The sequence below is a fragment of the Pteropus alecto genome, unplaced genomic scaffold, assembly GCF_000325575.1.
Source record: "Pteropus alecto unplaced genomic scaffold, ASM32557v1 scaffold105, whole genome shotgun sequence".
Taxonomy (NCBI): Eukaryota; Metazoa; Chordata; class Mammalia; order Chiroptera; family Pteropodidae; genus Pteropus; species Pteropus alecto.
Genome location: NW_006436294.1, coordinates 7294774 through 7313127, shown reverse-complemented (window position 1 = coordinate 7313127; position 18354 = coordinate 7294774). Strand labels below are relative to the sequence as shown.

General features: G+C 64.0%; 2 protein-coding genes across 2 annotated transcripts in view; one reads left to right on the top strand and one right to left on the bottom strand.

The window, feature by feature from the left end:
- SCRIB (scribbled planar cell polarity protein) overlaps nucleotides 1-17800 on the top strand; it is a 20999-nt gene extending 3199 nt beyond the window's left edge. Inside the window, 27 exon segments of the mRNA XM_006912960.2 lie at nucleotides 256-455; nucleotides 539-705; nucleotides 805-935; nucleotides 1028-1150; nucleotides 1842-2009; nucleotides 2489-2863; nucleotides 3617-3679; nucleotides 4164-4253; nucleotides 4775-4852; nucleotides 5547-5870; nucleotides 5961-6041; nucleotides 6122-6376; nucleotides 6669-6779; nucleotides 6868-7161; nucleotides 7253-7441; nucleotides 13440-13550; nucleotides 13635-13682; nucleotides 14921-14983; nucleotides 15614-15721; nucleotides 15836-15995; nucleotides 16086-16221; nucleotides 16318-16509; nucleotides 16599-16741; nucleotides 16829-16866; nucleotides 16987-17061; nucleotides 17276-17327; nucleotides 17416-17800. Coding sequence (XP_006913022.1) covers nucleotides 256-455; nucleotides 539-705; nucleotides 805-935; nucleotides 1028-1150; nucleotides 1842-2009; nucleotides 2489-2863; nucleotides 3617-3679; nucleotides 4164-4253; nucleotides 4775-4852; nucleotides 5547-5870; nucleotides 5961-6041; nucleotides 6122-6376; nucleotides 6669-6779; nucleotides 6868-7161; nucleotides 7253-7441; nucleotides 13440-13550; nucleotides 13635-13682; nucleotides 14921-14983; nucleotides 15614-15721; nucleotides 15836-15995; nucleotides 16086-16221; nucleotides 16318-16509; nucleotides 16599-16741; nucleotides 16829-16866; nucleotides 16987-17061; nucleotides 17276-17327; nucleotides 17416-17561 — 3921 coding nt within the window. The 3' untranslated portion in view covers nucleotides 17562-17800.
- A 182-nt stretch (nucleotides 17801-17982) lies between these two features.
- IQANK1 (IQ motif and ankyrin repeat containing 1) overlaps nucleotides 17983-18354 on the bottom strand; it is a 6059-nt gene continuing 5687 nt past the window's right edge. The window contains exon 8 of the mRNA XM_025047609.1: nucleotides 17983-18332. Within this exon, the coding sequence (XP_024903377.1) occupies nucleotides 18029-18332 (304 nt within the window). The 3' untranslated portion in view covers nucleotides 17983-18028. The remainder of the gene's footprint in view (nucleotides 18333-18354) is intronic.

The window sequence follows — 18354 nt, the reverse complement described above, 5'->3', positions numbered from 1 at the left end:
TGGGTGGGCCCAGCCCTGGGGGTCGGTTCAGAGTCAGCATGGGGCTGAGGGGGGCTATAGAGCGTGCAGAACAAGGGTGGACGCCATCCTTTTGGGAGCTGGACATTCGCTGGGGTGGCAGGCCCATGAAATGGGGAGGAGGGGCCAGTAGAGAAGAGAGAGATTGCCCGAGGGGCTGTTCCCTTCCTCCCCCATTCTTTCAGCCAGCTCTTACCGGCTTCTGACCCTTCCTCCCTCTCTCCCTCCCCTGTGCAGGCCCTGCCCCGCTCCCTGGGGAGGCTGGCCAAGCTGACCAACCTCAATGTGGACCGGAACCGCCTGGAGATGCTGCCGCCTGAGATCGGGGGCTGCACAGCGCTCAGTGTCCTCTCCTTGCGGGACAACCGCCTGGCCATTCTGCCGCCCGAGCTTGCCCACACAGCTGAGCTGCACGTGCTGGATGTGGCCGGCAACCGGTGAGTGCCCGCCGCCCTGCCCTAGCCCTTGTGCCAACGTGCCAGCGGCCCCACTGAGCTGACCATGCCCGCCTGGCCCCCAGGCTGCAGAGTCTGCCGTTTGCACTCACCCACCTCAACCTCAAGGCCCTGTGGCTGGCTGAGAACCAGGCGCAGCCCATGCTCCGCTTCCAGACTGAGGATGACGCCCAGACGGGCGAGAAGGTGCTCACCTGCTACCTGCTGCCCCAGCAGCCCCCACCCAGCCTCGGTAGGTTGCTGTCAGCTGCCGGGCGTGGCCAGGGGTGGGCGTGGCCTCGGGCAAGTTCAGGGCCCCTGATGGGTTTCTGGTCTCTGCTTCCTTTCTCAGAGGACGTGGGGCAGCAAAGCAGCCCTACCGAGAGCTGGAGCGATGCCCCGCTCAGCCGAGTTAGCGTCATCAAGTTCCTGGGGGCTCCCCTGGGCGACGAGGATGCCGAGGAGGCCGCTGCAGAGAAGCGGGTATGGGGGGGTGGGGTCCCTGGGCGGGTTGCCTCCACCCCGCACCCACCTGACCCCCACCCTGCCCGTCCCTCACCCTGTGCCCACTGCAGGGTCTGCAGCGCCGGGCCACACCTCACCCCAGCGAGCTCAGGGTGATGAAGAGAGGCATGGCAGAGCGGCGGAGCGAGGCCTCCTGCAGGCCTGACCCCCAGCCTCCCTCGCCCTTGGAGGAGGTGCTTATGGGGGCATGTGGGTGCCGGCGGGGCCCAGCCCCTATCTTTTTCATCTCAGGAGCCCCGACATCTCGTCTGTCTTGGGTGTGGGACGGGGAGGCACAGGGCCAGCCAGCTAGCTCACTGTGTTCTGCGGCAGATGCGGGGGCATGGGAGGACCCAGAGGCCGCTGTGCCCTTGCTGGCATAGGGAACAGGGACCTGGTCCATGGCTGGGCTTTTCCGTCGGGTGTCCGCGTACCTTCGGTGAAGGTGGCTGAGGATAGAGGTGGGCAGGCCTAACTCCACTTGTTGAGAAAGAAGCTTCTACCAACAGGGCTGGGGGAACCTTCAGGGCCCCCGGGGTGCAGCAGGGCATCCATGTCACCTGGGGACACATGTGGTAGGGCCTGTGTCTGCAGTGCGTGGTCCATCTGAAGGGCTGTGGTCTCAGGAGGGTTCCTGACCTTTTTAGGCTGGTAGTTGGGGAGCTACTTCTGTCTGTTTTTATGACTTTTTTTGGAAAGACATTTTAGGGCTCGTGCCAAAGACCTGTATCTCTGCGTGGTATGGGACAGTGGCTGAGAGCCGAGCGCAGACCCCACCCCTTTCTGCAGGGCCTGGGTGGGTGGGAGGGGCTGCTGCGGCTGGGCCAGCAGCAACCCAGGGACAGGCAGGCGGGTGGCCTGATCTTCTGCTTCACCCCGCCGCAGGAGAAGAGGCTGAGCGTGGAGTCGGCCCTGAGCGAGGACTCACACCTGTCCGCTGGCACCACCTCCCAGGGTGAGCCCGAGGGGCTGCTGGCCGAGGTGGAGGGGCTGAGCCAGCAGGAAGCTGCGCCGGCCGCCCAGGACGAGGATGCAGAGGAGAGCTATGAAGAGGTGAGGCTGGCCTTGGAGGTTGCCTTCCAGAAAGTGGGGGCTACTCATCCCGGTCCTTCCCTCTCCTTCCAAGCACGCACGCGGTCAGGACCCGTCAGGGTGCGCGTGGGCCACCTCCCTGTCGCACTCAGCGGGGCCCTGGGCAGGACTGGAGCGGGTGGTGAGGATCTCGCCCCAGGGCCAGGCTCTGCATGGTCGCTGCCTTCCCACGTGCGCCACCGCTGCACAGCCACTGCAGATTGTCCCCTGGGCCCCTCTCTTGGCCCTGATACCACTCACCAGCATTGGGCTGCTCCAAGCAGCGGGCATGGGGTGGGAAGAGCTCCCTGGCCCCCGGCCTTGTCGGAGCTGAGCTCTTATATTCCTCTTCTTCAGACAGTTCTCCATTTTTGTTCTTTGAGGAGAAGAGCCTGGTCTCCTGAGGGTACGGTGGGGGCAAGGTGGGCCAGGCCGCTGTCCTCACACTCAGGCCCTTTCAGCCCACAGTACGATTTGCAGAGGACACGCTGCTCCTGCCTCTGGGGGAGGATGGCGAGAATGAGGAGGGGCCGCCGGAGGCCCCCTGGGCCCTGCCTGCGGGGAGGCAGCGGCTCATCCGCAAGGACACGCCTCACTATAAGAAGCACTTCAAGGTCTCCAAGCTGCCACAACCTGAGGCCGTGGTAGCCCTGCTGCAGGGGACACAGCCAGACAGCCAGGGCTCAGTGGGGCCTGGGGGCTGGCACAATGGCCCACACACGCCCTGGGCTCCCCGGGCCGAGGACGAGGACGAGGAGGATGTGGAGGACGCGGAGGAGACCGTGGCAGAGGAGGATGAGGAGGAGGCAGCCGTGGCCTCTGCGCCCTCCGTTAAGGTGGGTCTCAGCCGTGCGCTCACCTGGCCCAAGCTACCGGCTTCCGATGGCATCGTCACGGTCGCTCATCACGCCCCCGGGTGTGCACTGGCGCTGGTCTCGAATCTCGGGGACGCTCCTGGCAGCTCTGGGCCTGTGTCTTAACGCTGGCCGGCGATGACGGGGCCCGTTCACAAGGGCAGCTGACTCCACCACCCTCCCTGGGCTGGGCCCAGAGGCTCCCGCTGGCTTTGCAGCCCCATCTTGGGGGTCTGGCAGCTGCCCTCTTGCTGCCCAGGCTCTTCTGCCTTTTCAGGCCCTCCTCGGGGCTGGGCTTTCCCGGTGTCTTTCCTCTGGTCCTCAGGTGACTCTCATGGGCCCCCCTGGGGTCTTGTCTGCTCCATAGGCATTCCCTGTGCCCCGCCCCCCCGGCACCTTTGTGTCTCCGACCCTTCAGTGGTTCTGTCCTGAGCACGGGCACGATGCTTGGACAGCTGAGGGTACCTGGGCCGTCAGATCCGGGACAGCCAGGCCAAGGCCTAGTCTGCCGTGGGGCCCACCCCTGACTGGCCGAGCCTGCCCTGTTAGGTGGGGCAGTGGCAGCAGCAGCCACACATTCCCAGACCAGAAGGGACGAGGGGCTGGCGCTCAGGCTGCGGGAGCTTGGTGTGGCATTCTGTCTCCTTCCTGCTGGCGGCGGGGCTGGGTGAGATGGTGGCGGGGTCGGGCAAGGTGGCGGCTCACCTGCATGCCCCGCTGGTCCTGTCCTAACAGGGGGTGTCGTTTGACCAGGCCAATAACCTGCTGATAGAGCCTGCTCGCATCGAGGAGGAAGAGGTCTGTACTCTCGCTGCTCTGAGCTCTGCACCCCTGGCTGCCACCAGCCTTGCTTCCCGGGCTGCGGCCTCTCGTGTCGCCTTCCCCCTCGCTCCTGTGCAGCCCTCCTGCAAGAGCTCCTACCTGCCGCCTTGCAGCTGGGAGCCCTGGGCCACCATGGCCCAAGGGGCCTCCTGACCCTCAAGTGCAGACGGGCAGGCAGAGCACTGGCCTCTAGGCGGGGCGGCCAGTCCCAGCAGAGGTGCTTTAGCGTTTCCCACTGCCCCTCCCAGTCCGCGGGGTCTTGTCACCCACCGGCAGGCACCCCTCCTGGGCTGCTCTCTGCCCAGCGGTGCCTGCCTCCTCTGGCTCTTCCGTCATGCTCAGGCCGGCCCTGGCACAAGTGTTACTGGAGAGGACTGGACCCTCCCTGTCTCCTGCTGGGCCCATGGGCAGCCCTCCTCTCACGGCCCTCCCCGGACGCGTGTGTCTGCTCTGTTTCCAGCTGACGCTTACTATCGTGCGGCAGACTGGGGGCCTGGGCATCAGCATCGCGGGCGGCAAGGGCTCCACCCCCTACAAGGGGGATGACGAGGTGAGCAGCTGCGCCCACCGGCCACTCTTTTTGTCCCACTGTCCCTGTTTGGTCTGTCCTAGCACCTCTGCCATTTCTCGTTCGGCTTTTCTTGGTACGCGGGGCAGTCGGGGGCACCTTCACACCTCACGGCTTGCTTTCTTCCATATGTTGTTCTCAGCCCCCTGGTTCCCGCTCTCAGGGGACTTGCTCTTTCTCAGCCACTGGGTCTGCGCTCCCCAAGCGCTGACTGCTGACACGAGGCTGCGTTCAGATTCTAGAGAGAGCTTAATTTCCGGGCGCCGCAAAAGGCAGCCCTACGTGCAGGCCGGATACCTTTGTGCGGGTTTGGGTCGAAGTCGTCTTTGGAGGCTGATCACCCTCCAGCTTCGTGGCACGTGGGGCCGCAGCCGTTCGAGCCCAGCCTGAGTGCCACAAGCCCGCAGCTCCTCTGCACTCGCTGGGCCCCGGGGCTGCTGGGCCTTAGAGGCCCTCCCAGGCTGTGCCGACACCTGGGGGCTCAGCTCCTGCTCATTCTCTAGGGCATATTCATCTCTCGGGTGTCTGAGGAAGGCCCTGCGGCCCGGGCTGGAGTCCGAGTGGGCGACAAACTCCTCGAGGTGAGTCGGCGACCCCCAGACCCTGAGCGGGTGGGCCACTGTGCCTTCGGGGTCCACACAGCCCCTGCTGCCGGGTAGTTGGTTTCCGCTCCCACAGGAGATGGGGTGCCCTGTGCACGGGACCCCAGGCGAGGTGAGCCAGTGAGCCAGGGGTTCAGAGGGCCCCCTGCTGACCCCCACGCGGAGCACTGGCTGTACCCCGAGCACAGGCCTCTCAAGGGGGTGCTGCCCCTGGCAGCTGGTGGGGAGGTGGCCAGAGCACCCCCAGGTCTAGGTTGGGGGTGATTCGTGCCCTGGAGCCCCTGCCTGGGCACCTGGCCACCCAGTCCTGGCAAGTGTGTCCGCAGTCTGTCCAGGTGGTGTCGATGCTGTCCCAGATCACCGGGAGGGCTGAGAGGGGAGAGCCTCTGAAGACGGGGTCAGAAGCCTAGTAACCCCAGGTGCCCTAGGTCGTGGGCCTGCTCAGTTGATGGGCAGGTGGCAGGGCGTCTCCAGGGTGGGGGGCACGAGCGTAGACCAGCAGGAGGAGCATTTGCCTGCTTCCTTCAGCCAACTTGTGTCCTAGCCCTGGGGTTGCAGATGGGAGTGGGGCCCACCAGGGGCAGTGGCCGTTCCCCGTTCTCCTCATCTGTGGAGGAGTGTGTGTGGAGCCTGCGTGGCCGTTGCCCGCTCTGATGAGGGCTGCGGTCCATAGGTGAACGGCGTGGCCTTGCAAAACGCCGAGCACCACCAGGCCGTGGAGGCGCTGCGGGGGGCGGGCACCTCTGTGCAGATGCGGCTGTGGCGGGAGCGCATGGTGGAGCCCGAGAACGCGGTCACCGTCACGCCCCTGCGACCTGAGGACGACTACAGCCCCCGGGAGCGGCGGTTTGGGGGCCTGCGACTGCCCCTGCCCCAGCCTGAGTCCCCGGGGCCCCTCCGACAGCGCCACGTGGCCTGCCTAGTGCGCAGTGAGAAGGGGCTGGGCTTCAGCATCGCTGGAGGGAAGGGCTCCACGCCCTACCGGGCTGGCGACGGGGTGAGCAGGCCGACGACGGGCGAGCAGGGTAGCGGGACAGGGCCGGGGCAGCCCGCAGGCCGGTCCCCTGCACGGCTCTTCCCCCCACAGGGCATCTTCATCTCCCGCATTGCCGAGGGTGGCGCTGCCCACCGGGCAGGCACTCTGCAGGTCGGCGACCGTGTCCTGTCGGTGAGTGTACTGGGGCTCCTGACCGGCACTCCTTCCACCGTGGCCGCCCCACAGGGCCCCTGACCAGCTGACTCTTGCAGATCAACGGGGTGGATGTGACCGAGGCCAGGCACGACCACGCTGTGTCCCTGCTGACAGCTGCCGCCCCCACCATCGCCCTGCTGCTGGAGCGGGAGGCTGGGGGCCCCCTTTCCCCCAGCCCTCCGCCACGTTCGCCCCCACCTCCTTCTGCTGCCATCACACCCATGGTCACAGCCAGCCCTGGGGACCCTGGGCCGCTGAGGCTAGCTCCCAGCCTGCTGGCCGCTGCCCTGGAGGGCCCGTACCCTGTGGAGGTGAGACCCGTCTTCTCCCCACCGTCCCCCACCCCATGTCCACACAGCTCCAGCTTTGGGGCACTGGCGCCCGGGTGCGAAGGCAGATACGGTACTGTAGCCCCAGGACTCCGTGGCTTTACTCCTGGCGTAGCTCCCACCCGCTGTGGATCCCCACACCCGCAGCACTGCCTCCCTGTGGGGGCCACAGGACGCCCTATTCCTGACGACCTGGCCGTAGCTCTTAGGACTTCAGGTGCCCTTTGCTGCCCCGACAGGCTCGTTCCAATCCCTCATACCCTTCTGTCCCCAGGAGATCTGCCTGCCAAGAGCCGGGGGCCCCCTGGGACTCAGCATCGTTGGGGGCTCTGATCACTCCAGCCACCCATTTGGAGTCCAGGAGCCTGGTGTGTTCATCTCCAAGGTAGGGTGGGTCCACGGACAACCCTGTGCAACAAGGGCCTGGCCAGGCGTTGGGTGCTGGCCCCACCAGATCCCGCCTTCCCCTACAGGTGCTCCCGCGGGGCCTGGCTGCCCGCAGTGGCCTTCGGGTCGGGGACCGCATCCTCGCAGTGAACGGCCAGGACGTGCGAGAGGCCACACACCAGGAGGCGGTCAGTGCCCTGCTCCGTCCCTGCCTAGAGTTGGTCCTGCTGGTGCGGAGGGACCCGCCACCCCCAGGCATGCGGGAGCTTTGTATCCAGAAGGCCCCCGGGGAGAAGCTGGGCATCAGCATTCGAGGGGGCGCCAAGGGCCACGCGGGGAACCCCTGTGACCCCACCGACGAAGGCATCTTTATTTCCAAGGTGAGGGCCTGGCCCGTGGGGTTGGGGGTACCGAGGGGTTGGGGTGGCCAAGGGCTGGCCCGTCCTGAGGTCCCACCTGGTGTCCCTGCAGGTGAGCCCTGCAGGAGCAGCCGGGCGTGACGGCCGCCTGCGGGTGGGGCTGCGGCTGCTGGAGGTGAACCAGCAGAGCCTGCTCGGCCTCACGCACGGCGAGGCCGTGCAGCTGCTGCGCGGCGCAGGGGACTCCCTGTCCATGCTTGTCTGCGACGGTTTCGACGCCAGCACCCCCGCCCCCTCCGAGGTCAGTGCCCCCGGCCCCGTCTGGTCATGTCAACAAGCGGACCACGGTGCTCGGCCACCGCGACTTCACCAAGGGCGGGAGCTGCAGGACACAGGCAGTGCCAGGCCATAGTGCAGGCCAGCTGCTCGTGACGTCGAGGCTTTGGCTCGCGTAGCACGAGGCGTGTGGGTGGGTGGCGTGCTCGGTCCTCAACAGGCTTGAGGCGCCTGCCTCCACGTGGGCGGCACCTGCAGAGCACAGCCACTGGGCCAGGACAGGGTGGCTCTGAACCAGGCACACAGCCAGGCCGGGGCCCCCAGGACGGTGTCTGCACACGTGCATGCGGACCCCACTCAACCTGCCCAGACGTTTTCTCTGAGCAGAAGCAAGCGCAGGGCATAGGGGCGCCCAGCTATCCTCCCTCCCAGCCCCTTGGAGAAGGCACCAGCTGCCAGGGTGAGGACAGGGCTCCCGAAGCCTGCCACCTGGCCCGACTCTTATCCTGGGTAAGCCTGGCCTCCGACCTCAGAGTGTCGCCTCTGCTCAGGGGATCCGCTTTCTTTCACTCTCTTCATCACTGCTGTCGCTGGGGCTTCTTGGTATAAGCTGATGTGACTTTGTCTACTTGTAACCCACATAGGCCTCTGAGGGCTCTTCGCCCGCAGTGCACACCAGCTCCGCCCTAAGAGTGTCCTTGCCTGCAGGACCTGTGGGATGGGGCAGTCACCTTGAGTTGGCCCATCTACAGTGGACCTTTGGGACGTGACTTCCTGCCACCCCATCCCCGCACAGCCAGAGGGGGTGGTCACTCGTCCTGTGTGCGTCTCCTGAGTGGGAAACGGGTGGCACTTGTGTCCTGTGCTCCCAGGTCGGACGCTGGGCCACTAGCTGCGCCGCCCACATCTCCCTTTGTCTTCGGGAACCCTGGTGGTTTCTGGGGATGACTGTTCATGGGACTTCAGCCTCGGCCACGTGGTGCCTAGAGGAGCTTTGCTTTTTGTTTACTATCTGAAAACGTTTTAGTCGACACAGTGCTGCAAAAACTCAGGGAACACGTGTGGTTTCGTGGTGACAGGTTTAGACATCTCGAAGAGCAGGGTGCTGTCTCCCCAAATTTCAGGAGCACACTTGGCTTCGCTGTCTGGACACAGGGTTCTTCTGGTGGTGGCCCTTTCACTTACTGCACCTGGCGGTTCCCTGCCAGTGCCCCAGCGAGCCAGGCAGTGCACTCCGCTGCCCATCGACGCCTTGGGGCAGCTCCCGGGATGGGGGCCACACCCCGCAGACCCGCCCTGGGCCTGGCAGGCGGTGCCCCCCGCCCCGCCCCCCATCCCGGCCTCTGCGCCTCCAGGGAGTTTGCTCCGTCACGTGGCTGCAGCTGCTCTTTTACGTTCTAAGTGTCCGTCTTTTGTTACGTGGAGCACAAATGTTTTTGTCACTTTTGCCTCTTAAGAATGGCGTTTTGGAGGTTACAGGAATGTAAGTCTTTTATGAGTTAAATATTGACACTTTTATTTTGATTTTTCATTTGGGTTTCTACTTGAAACAACCTACTCCAGGACAAGATCATGAAAGCACTGTCCTGTTTCCTTCTAGTCCTTACGCAGTCCTTAAAAACGACTCTGGGACTCACTGGCCTTGCTTTTCAAGCACATGGGTATGCCGTCCCAGCAGTCTGAGCTGGTTGTCGCCATTCCGCACTGGAACTTGTGGGTCCCATCCACATCCCCCGGGTGTCGGTGTGTCCCGGCTGTGCCGGATGTGGTCCTGCTGAGCTGTGACTCATTTCTGTCATACGCCCTTTCACTTTACAGTGTGTGTTGATACCTCGTTGGTTGGGTCATCCATTTTTTTCCTCCTGAAAAGTTTCAGTCTGTTTAATGTGTTTTTTCTTTGAAATGAACCTGTGAACTTTCATAAGGAAAGCTGGCTGGGATTCGGGACTAGCTTTGACATCGGAAGTGTCACCTTGTGAGTGAGACCCCCACACACTCAGAGATTGCTCTTACTTTCTGGTTGATTCTGGTCAGTGATTGTGTTTCATGTCCTAGCAGAAGCCTTGAGGCCTAAGCAGTGTTGCCGGTCTCCCTGTCCCCTCTGCAGGCCCCTGGTGGCCTTGTGCGACTTTAACGGGCTGTTTCATCTATAATTCAGTGTTTGCTGTGGTTTCTGGTATAACGTGTTTAATTGAGGGGGGCTGCTTCTGTTTATAACCTGTGCGCATTGTTACTAGAGGGGTCGTCGGGGTCCTAGGCACCTGTGCTGAGTGAGGTGGCCGTCTGGCCCATAGGCTCGCTCCAGCAGGTGCAGTGCTGTGAAGATGAGCGGACCTTACATGCTAGGCCCCGTCCTGCCACTGCCCACTGTCCAGCACCTCTGGGCTTTGTCCCATGGGACTGTCGTGCTGCTGGGCGCTCCGGGGCACGGGCTAGTGCTCACTACCCCTGACATCTCCATTCTTGAGCTCAGCCCACCAGCCTGGCCCCTGTGGGAATCGGGGTCTGCCAATGGTCCTCCTAGCTTCGTTTAGACTGCAAAGTCTCGGTGTCACCTGTGTGCTGGCCGTGTCTCCCCCAGCACTCCGAGCAGCAGGTGGCCTTGACCCACGGCTGTGTATCCTGCTTCACACCTGCTGCGGGGCCACAGGCCGGGACTCAGCTGCTCTGGGGCCCAGTCTCCTGGTCCATACGACAGATGAGAGCTGAGGCCACTGCACAGGGTTACTGGAGGACAGGCCCGCCCGCCCTCCATCGGGACTGCGCTCCCAGGCACATCCGGGCACCCTGCCCGTCCAGACTGACTGTGGTGTGCCTGCAGCAAGGTGCAGACCGTCCTCCTGCTGCTTCTCTCCTGCGGTCATGCTCCTTCTTGTTCCGGTTTTCTCCACCTGTCCCTCCTGGTCGCACTGGCTGGCCTCGTCTGGGAGCCAGTGTGGGACTTGGAGCAGGAAAGCCTTCTTTCTCCATGTGCCTGCGGCTGATGCCCTAAGGAGAGAGACTAGTCACTCCTGACATGCCTATTGCTTCTGATTTTCCTACAGGTCTGTCTGTAAGGAAGAGAGTTTCTTAATCAGCCACTTTTTTTTATCCTAAAATAAGATTTCATACAGGAAAGGCGTCACGAGTACTCGATTCTTTTGTTTATCGATTTCCCAAATAGCAAGCCGGTGTCTCGGAGACCTCCCAGAGTGGCTGATGTCTTCTGCTTTTGTTTCAGTGTCGTCAGGACCACGTGGGTCTGTGTGTCCCGTTGTGTCTGTGCCCACATTGTCCCCGCATGGGGCAGCGTGGCTCCTGTGTCCTCGCAGCGTGACGCCTGTTGTTCACGGTGTCCTTGTTCTCGAGTGTGACCAGGTGTCTGTACGTTTGCTGTCACAGCCCTGGAATCGGCCATTTCTGGTGGGCCCAGCGCGTAGAGGACCAGCAGGCTGAGTGCTCGCGTCCCCTGGGTGGTGGTGGCCCCTGGGCCTCTGTGCAGATAGAGCCTGAGGAGTGGAGCCTCTTGGGAAAAAAAACTGAAGTGTACTGTTATTTTCAATTTCTATTTAAGGTTACGGGTTTTTTACTAACCTTTGATTTTCTATTTGTGTCTCTTCCTCACACTGAAAATTGTTTTTAAATGCTATTATCGTGATTCCTAAATAATTTCAAAATTCAGTACCGATGTTATTAATCACAAAACGTAGAGAGCAGTTTAAGACTTCTTTGTCCTTAGGATTTATTTGCCCGACTGCGCTGCGTACTTGGTTCCTGTGTTTTCAAGTCATTTGAAATAGTTCTTTGTATTGTTGTGCTGCCAACGTGACGTATACTTAGGTGTATTGTTTTCAGTTTTTAGGGATGACTAAAAAGTCATTTTCTTACCAGTGCTCACCTTCCCACGGTCTGTCAGCCTCGAACAGCACTTTGAGGGGGTCTGACCTTTGTCTTCCGCGCCCATAGGCACCATCTGTATGAATCTTGGTTTATCCTGTTGTAATTTCTCCTTGAGAAACATAACCAAATACATAAAATAATTTTCGACTTGGAGCAAAAGGGCAAAAACAAACAGCGTCTCTCAGGCCCCCTGCGCGTCACCTTTGTGGCAGAGGGTGCCGCCCGGGACACCGAGCATCTGCTCGGGGCTCCTCCTCCCGACTCTGACCTTGCAGTTGTGGTGAGCACAGCCATCCCTGTGCAGAGTGCCCCTCGCCGCGGGCCCAGCTGAAGTTCCTGTGGATGCATTTTTGGCAGGATTATCACAGAAGCAACACTGTCTTCTCAGGGCCTCCTGCCAGGACGTCCGGGCAGCGGTTTGTCTCGTTACCTGCGGTCTCCACGTTGGTGTCACCATGTTTCCCCACTGCAAAGTGACTTTTTTTTCCCCGTGGAATTAATAGTGTTCTGTGGGGAGGTCTTGGAGGGTGTCTGAATGGCCCATACCTCATCAGAGTTTCACCCGCCAGCTCAGCCCCCATTGGTGCCTGGCCTGAGCACGTGGTGGGTGCCACATGGCGCTGTCACCCGTCGCTCCTGCACACCCATCGCTAAGCTGAGGAGCCTCCCCTCCTCCGAGGTGCTGCGTGACCCCGCGCCCTTGGCGCACACACGCCGGTCTCTCTTATCTCACAGGGGACGTTCTGTCACGGTCGCTCTGGGTTTCATGGGCTGCCATTGGGCTTCCAGGTGGCCTGGCCCTCCACATGACACCGCCCCGCCCCCCCCCGCCCCCAACGGCCTTTGAGCACCTTCCTCTCCGGCACAGCGGATGTGCTGGCTCGTCTCACAGTTACCACCAGTCCCGGGTCACCTTTCCCAAGGAGCACTGGTTCCTTTTGGTGAGAAGTGATGTTGAGGCCCTGGGTGTGTCGTGGTGTCACGCACGCAGGCGTGTGCACGTACACACGACTGTCCCTGTCACTGGAGGCTTGCGGCCACGGCCGCTCGACCAGCAGTCCAGTCCACTGTAGGCCAGCCCCTCGTGCTTGGGTGGCCTCTGACGTGAGCCAGCAGGTGGCCTGTCCGCCGGGGCCCTCTGTGGGCCCCGTCCCCCTAGTCTGAGGCCTGCCGCTCAGGCGCTGTGGCTTTCACCTGGTGCCCCTGGACGTTGAGGAGGAGGGCACCTGAGTCTCGTCGTGTAACCTCCTCACTGTGTGGGTCTCGGAGGTGTATTTATTCCGCCGCAGCTGTGTCTGTCACGCTCCCACGTTTCCCATGGTCTTTGCGGCGTATGGTTCCTTGTTTGGCACCTGTTGTTTCTGATCACTGTATTGGCCCCGTGAATGGCAGCTTCTGTTGTGACAGTGTCTCTCTGCCTGCCGGACGCCCTGTCGCCTCTTCCTTTCTGGGTGGCTGGAGTCTCTGCCCAGCCCTTTGGTTATCATTCCCGTGGGGTTTCTAACCATGGCCATAGCTGGGGTGCGTTTCAGCCCACACTGATGGCGACCCTCGTTAGTACGGGCCCCGTTCTTGTTGAGGGTCTTCCATGCCTGTCACCCTGCCACCCCCTCTCCTCTGGTTGCAGCCGAATGGCCCCTTTCGTCCCTCGTGGGGTGGGAAGTGAGCCAGGTTGCCCCTCAGAGCTCATGACCAAAGCTCATCTGGCAGCCAGGCCCCAGACCGCTGACCCCACCCCCAGGCCCCAGGCTCTTGCCCTCCGGATGCCAGTTGCAGGGGTCCCCTGACTCGGCCGCCACTTCTCAGCTTAAATGGCCGAGCGCTTTTCGGCTCAGAGCCCGTGGGCCTGACTCTCTCAGTCGCCCTTTGCTTCAGGACCATTGCTGGGCGCTCGCCCGCCTTGCAGATTCCAGGGATGGCCTGCGGATCTGTGGGCAGCACCCTGTGTCACCAGGCACCTCGCGGCTCACTGCCCTCGGGCTTGGTTTGTCTGCTCCTTGCTCCAAAGTGAGTGCGGGATCGCCCCGCCCCAGCAACATGGCCCAGCACCTCAGCCCTGCGGCTTCTGGCGGGTCCTAGGCCAGTGGGCCTGGGAGTGGGGCCTCCAGTTGAGAGCCCCGCCTTTAGCTCGCTGTCCTCCTCAGGTGTCCCCGGGCGTCATTGCCAACCCCTTTGCGGCAGGCATCGGCCGCCGGAACAGCCTGGAAAGCATCTCCTCCATTGACCGGGAGCTGAGCCCCGAGGGCCCTGGCAAGGTCAGAAGCAACGGGGCCAGCAGCCCCCCAGGGCCAGGGAGCCTGAGGCCGTGGGTCGCTGACCGCTGTCTGTTCTGCTCACAGGAGAAGGAGCTGCCGGCACAGAGTGCATCGTGGGGCCCGGAGGCCGCGGTGAGTCCCTCCGTTCACCTGAGCCCCCACAGGACAGAGCTGCTGGGTGGGCACGCAGGGGTCCTGCCCCCAGGGTAAGGGCTGAGACTGCCATGGAGGGCCCTCACTGGGGTAAGGGCATTGGAGGAGGCCGAGCCTGGCCTGGGGGACAGACAGGCTAGGGGCCCAAACTGGGGCTCCTCCCCGCCACCTGGCACGGGTCTTGTCCCCTTGATCCTTGACGCAAGCCGTAAGGCAGGTGGGGCTGCTTCCCGAGAAGGCCCCTGGCCCTGGCCCCCTCCCATCTCTTGACCTTGGACTCACGGAGTAGGCTGGGTGAGGGGGTCCCAGAGGCAAGGGGTGGCAGAGGTACCTGGAGGCCACCAGAGTGCTCGGCATCCTTGTGGGATGGTGCACAAGCCTAGAGCAGCTGCGAGGAGCCACGGAGACGAGGGGTGGGGGCAGAAGCCCAGTGCTGACAGCTGGGCGGGGACGGACACAGTCCTCGTCCCTCCCTCAAGAGGTATAAATAACCTCCCGGAGGCTGAACTCCGCAGGCCGCCACAGCGAGACCGCAGGAGCGTGAGTGGTGGGCAGTGGGGCGCCAGGAGGTGCTGCCACTTCTGAGCAGGGGGCTGTGCCGGGTGAGGGCCTGGCCAGGGCAGGGAGGTGGTGAAGGGCCAAGGGAGCCTTCCAGGAGCTGTGGTCTGAGCAGGAAGCCCCCAGGTGGGGTGAGGGGCTGTCCTCTCACCAAAAGGAGCACTGCTATGGGGCGGCTGGGGGGACAGAGGGTCCTCCCTGGCTGTACCCCTTTGAGCCTCGTGGGGAGGGGTAGGCGACAGGAAAGTGCACTGGGCCTCAGCCTGGGGCTCTAGGAGCCCACCCCCCCACTTGTCCCTACTCTGTCCAGTCTCATCTTGGTTGTCTGTCCCCTCTCCCGTGGAGCTCCAGACTGCCCACTGCCACAGACAGATGCGGGGACAGGGCCAGGGGCCACACACTCCAGTCCTCCCTCTTGTGCCCCCGTGCGTTGGGGAGGAGAGAGCCTGCTGGATGCCAGGCCACAGCATTCTGGGAAGAATCCCTTGGTGCTGGCCAAGCAGTAGTCCGGGCCCATCTGGGGATGACCCTCGGGCTGCAGTCAGGTCAGGGAGCTAAGGACCAGTCTGTGCCACCAAGGCAAGCACCCCACCCCCAACTCCCCCTCGTTGGGCCCCAGCCCCGCCCAGCTCTCAGCCACCCACCACCTGGCTCCCCAGATACCGGCCAGCACAGCTGGAGGAAAGATGGCTGAGGCCCCTTGCTCCCCGGGCTACCAACAGGTGAGTGCCCACCAGGCGGGGGTACAGGGCAGTGAGTGCGGAGGGTGCTTGTGTGCAATGCTTTCTCTCAGGTGCCACTCCTCACTCTAAGGGGACGGCCTGGGGGTAACTGGCAGTAGAGGTGGGAGCTCCCTGTGGCTCCCGTGGCCTGAGCAGGCTGGGTGGGCAGTGCCTCTTCCCCTGGCACCTGGCTGCCTCACCCCGCCAGTCCTCTTGTCTGCAAGCCCCTCCCCCAGCCCCCCACAGTGCCCATGCGGAGCCTGCCTCCTGGCCTCTCCCTTCTGAGTGCCGGCCCCACATTCTGGGCACCCACTCTGCCGCCCACCTTTGTTCCATCTCTTTCTCTGTCTTTCCCCACCATCGCCCCCACCCTTGACCTGAACCCCTGATCCCTTCCCTTGGCCCTGGCTCCTGCCCTTTGCAGACAAAACCCGGGGTGATCCAGCCACTGGCTCAGGCCTGGCCAAGGGGCTCCCCGGCCCCCAGGGGCAGAGACGATCCCTGCTCTGTGAGTGCCCTGGCCCGCAGGGTATGGGGGGTGGAGGTGGTGGGCGGGAACAGCTGTGGGGTGGGTGGTGGCTGCAGCCCTGCAGCTGTCCTAGCACCACTCAGGAGAGCCCTGTCCCCCAGCCCCGCTCCCCGCCCTCCCCTGATGAGCTGCCCTCCGATGTGAAGTGGGCCTACAGGACCTTTGCTGCTGTGCCCGGCCTCCACCCGCCCCAGGACACAACTGCCCAGGTGCGTGGTGGCTGCCATTCCCCTGCTGCATGCACCCGCAGGGTGTGCCCCTTGGGAGAGGGCCTGGTGCGGGACGGGGGGGCCCCACCAGGTCTCAGATCTCGCTGCCCGCAGCCTCCCACGCCCGGGCCCACCGCGTCCCCAGAACAGCTGTCCTTCCGTGAGCGGCAGAAGTACTTTGAGTTGGAGGTGCGGGTACCCCAGGCTGAGGGCCCCCCCAAACGCGTATCACTGGTGGGTGCTGACGACCTACGAAAGATGCAGGAAGAGGAAGGTGAGCAGGCAGGCAGACAGGTAGGTGGACGGTGGGCAGGGAGAGGCCGGGCTCTCGGCCTGACCTGTGTGCCCCGTCCCACGCCCCCAGCCCGAAAGCTGCAACAGAAGAGGGCGCAAATGCTGCGGGAGGCTGCGGACGCGGGGCTTGCCCTGGATGGGGAGGCGCCCGAAAACGAGGAGCGAGAGGAAGAGCCGCCCTGGGCCGGCCCGAGCCCTGCCATGGGGTAAGGCGGGTCAGGGGTCGGCACCTGGTCTCCCAGGCACGCCCCTTCCGCTGACGCCCCGCCCGACTGGCCCTCCTGTCCTATCCCCTGGCCCAGGCTAGGCCCCGCGTCGCCTCCGCCCCTGGGAAACAGCGCGCCGGTCCGGACCGCTAAAGCCGAGCGGCGCCATCAGGAGCGGCTACGCGTGCAGAGCCCCGAGCTGCCTGTGCCTGTGCCGGAGCGAGCCCTGTCCCCTGCCGAGCGCCGTGCCCTGGAGGCGGAGAAACGGGCGCTGTGGAGGGCGGCCAGGTAAGGTCCTAGCGCCCGCCCACCAGCCACTGGCGCCCCGCCCCCTGCTCCTGCCGTCTCCCCCAGCCCCACCTGCCGCGCCTTTGCAGGATGAAGTCTCTGGAGCAGGACGCCCTCCGCGCCCAGATGGTCCTCAGCAAGTCCCAGGAGGGCCGGAGCAAGCGTGGGCCTCTGGAGCGGCTGGCGGAGGCCCCTTCGCCGGCGCCCACCCCGTCACCCACCCCTTTGGAAGGTCCGTGTGTGGCGGAGGGCAGGCAGGGAGTGGGGGGCTCAGCCTGCAGCTGAGACTTCTCCCAATGTCCACTTCTCGTCCCCCCAGACATCGGCCCCCAGACCAGCACCTCCCCCGGACGCCTGGTGAGGACCAGCTGTGGCCCTTCCCCGCGCCCCTCCCTGCGGGGCGGGGCGGGGTCCAGACTGCACCCCCCACTCTTCTCCTCAGCTCTCGCCTCTCTCCCCTCACGCTGTCCTCTCAAGGCCTTGTCTGGGAGGAGGTTCGACTACAGGGTGTTCGCAGCCCTCCCTTCTTCCCGGCCTGTCTATGACATGCAGGTACCGGGCCCTCCCGGCCTGTGTGGGCCGGGCCGCCCCGCCCGGCTGTGCCTATCTCCCTGCCTGTCCCCCCGCCTGTCCCCCCTCCAGCCCCTGCCTTGTCTTTCTGGGGCCAGCGCCGTTCCTCGGGCATGGGGCCTCCCCACCCAGGCTCACGTGGGTGGTCTTAGCAGTCTGGGGCGGGGCCCTGACCTAGCTCTTCTCCCCGTGACAGTCCCCGGACTTTGCTGAGGAGCCGAGGTCCTCGGAGCCACCTCCTAGCCCTGGTGAGTTACCCGGGCCAGACCAGGGGATTGCGCCTGGGGTGCCTGGGGCCCCCATTACCTCTCTCTCTCTCCTGCCTCTGCCTGCCAGGCCTGCAGGAGGAAGATGGAGAGGTAGCCATGGTGCTTCTGGGCAGGCCATCGCCAGACGCCATGGGCCCAGAGGAGGTGACCCTGTGCAGCAGCCGCCGCCCAATGCGGCCAGGGCGTCGTGGCCTGGGCCCCGTGCCCTCCTAGAGGGTCGGTGCCTCCCCCGACTGGGGGCGGGGCCCTGCCAGCCCCAACACCACCCTCGCCCCCAGTCTTTTAACCTGGGTGTTAGTATTTTAAAGAGATCCCTCAGGAGTTCTGGTCGCTGACTAACTGCCCCCTCCCCAGCCGGGACCCCTTGGCAAGACTGTAACTAGTGACGTTTGTACAACCAAAGACTCTATTTTGTGGTTTAAGGAGAATAAAATTGACTACGTTTTACCTTCCGTCCGTCTGTATATCCTCCCACGCGCACACAGACGCCGCCCCCTCCTGCCCCTCCGGGGCGGGGACCACCCCAAGTTCCCAAAACTGCCCTCCAGCTGGGGTTCCCCTGGCCGCGGAGGTACACAGTCCCCGGCCCCGCCGCCCTGCAGGGCGCGCACACGGCAGGGACGCGGCACGGTGCTAGGCCCAGCGCCCCGCGGCGCACTTTGCTTTATTGAGGCGGGTCTTTAAAGGCCTCCGCGAGGCAGCTGTACCCGCACTGGGAGCAGGATCCGCAGCTGCTCGGCGGGGGGCCACTGAACCTTGGTGACGAAGAAGAGGCGGAATTGCCCCAGGCGCGCCTCCTGGAACTGGGTGGGGCCGTACTCGGGCCCGTCGTTGGGCCGCAGCAGCGACTGGTACCTGTCCCCGTCCAGCAGCCGGCGGCTCAGCAGCTCCTCCGCCAGGCCTGGCTGCACCGCCTCCAGCTGCCGCTGCACCGCGGGAAACAGGTCCACCTCGCGCAGGTCGAACACCAGCGGCTTCCCGTACCTGAGGGGCGGGGCGCGGTGAG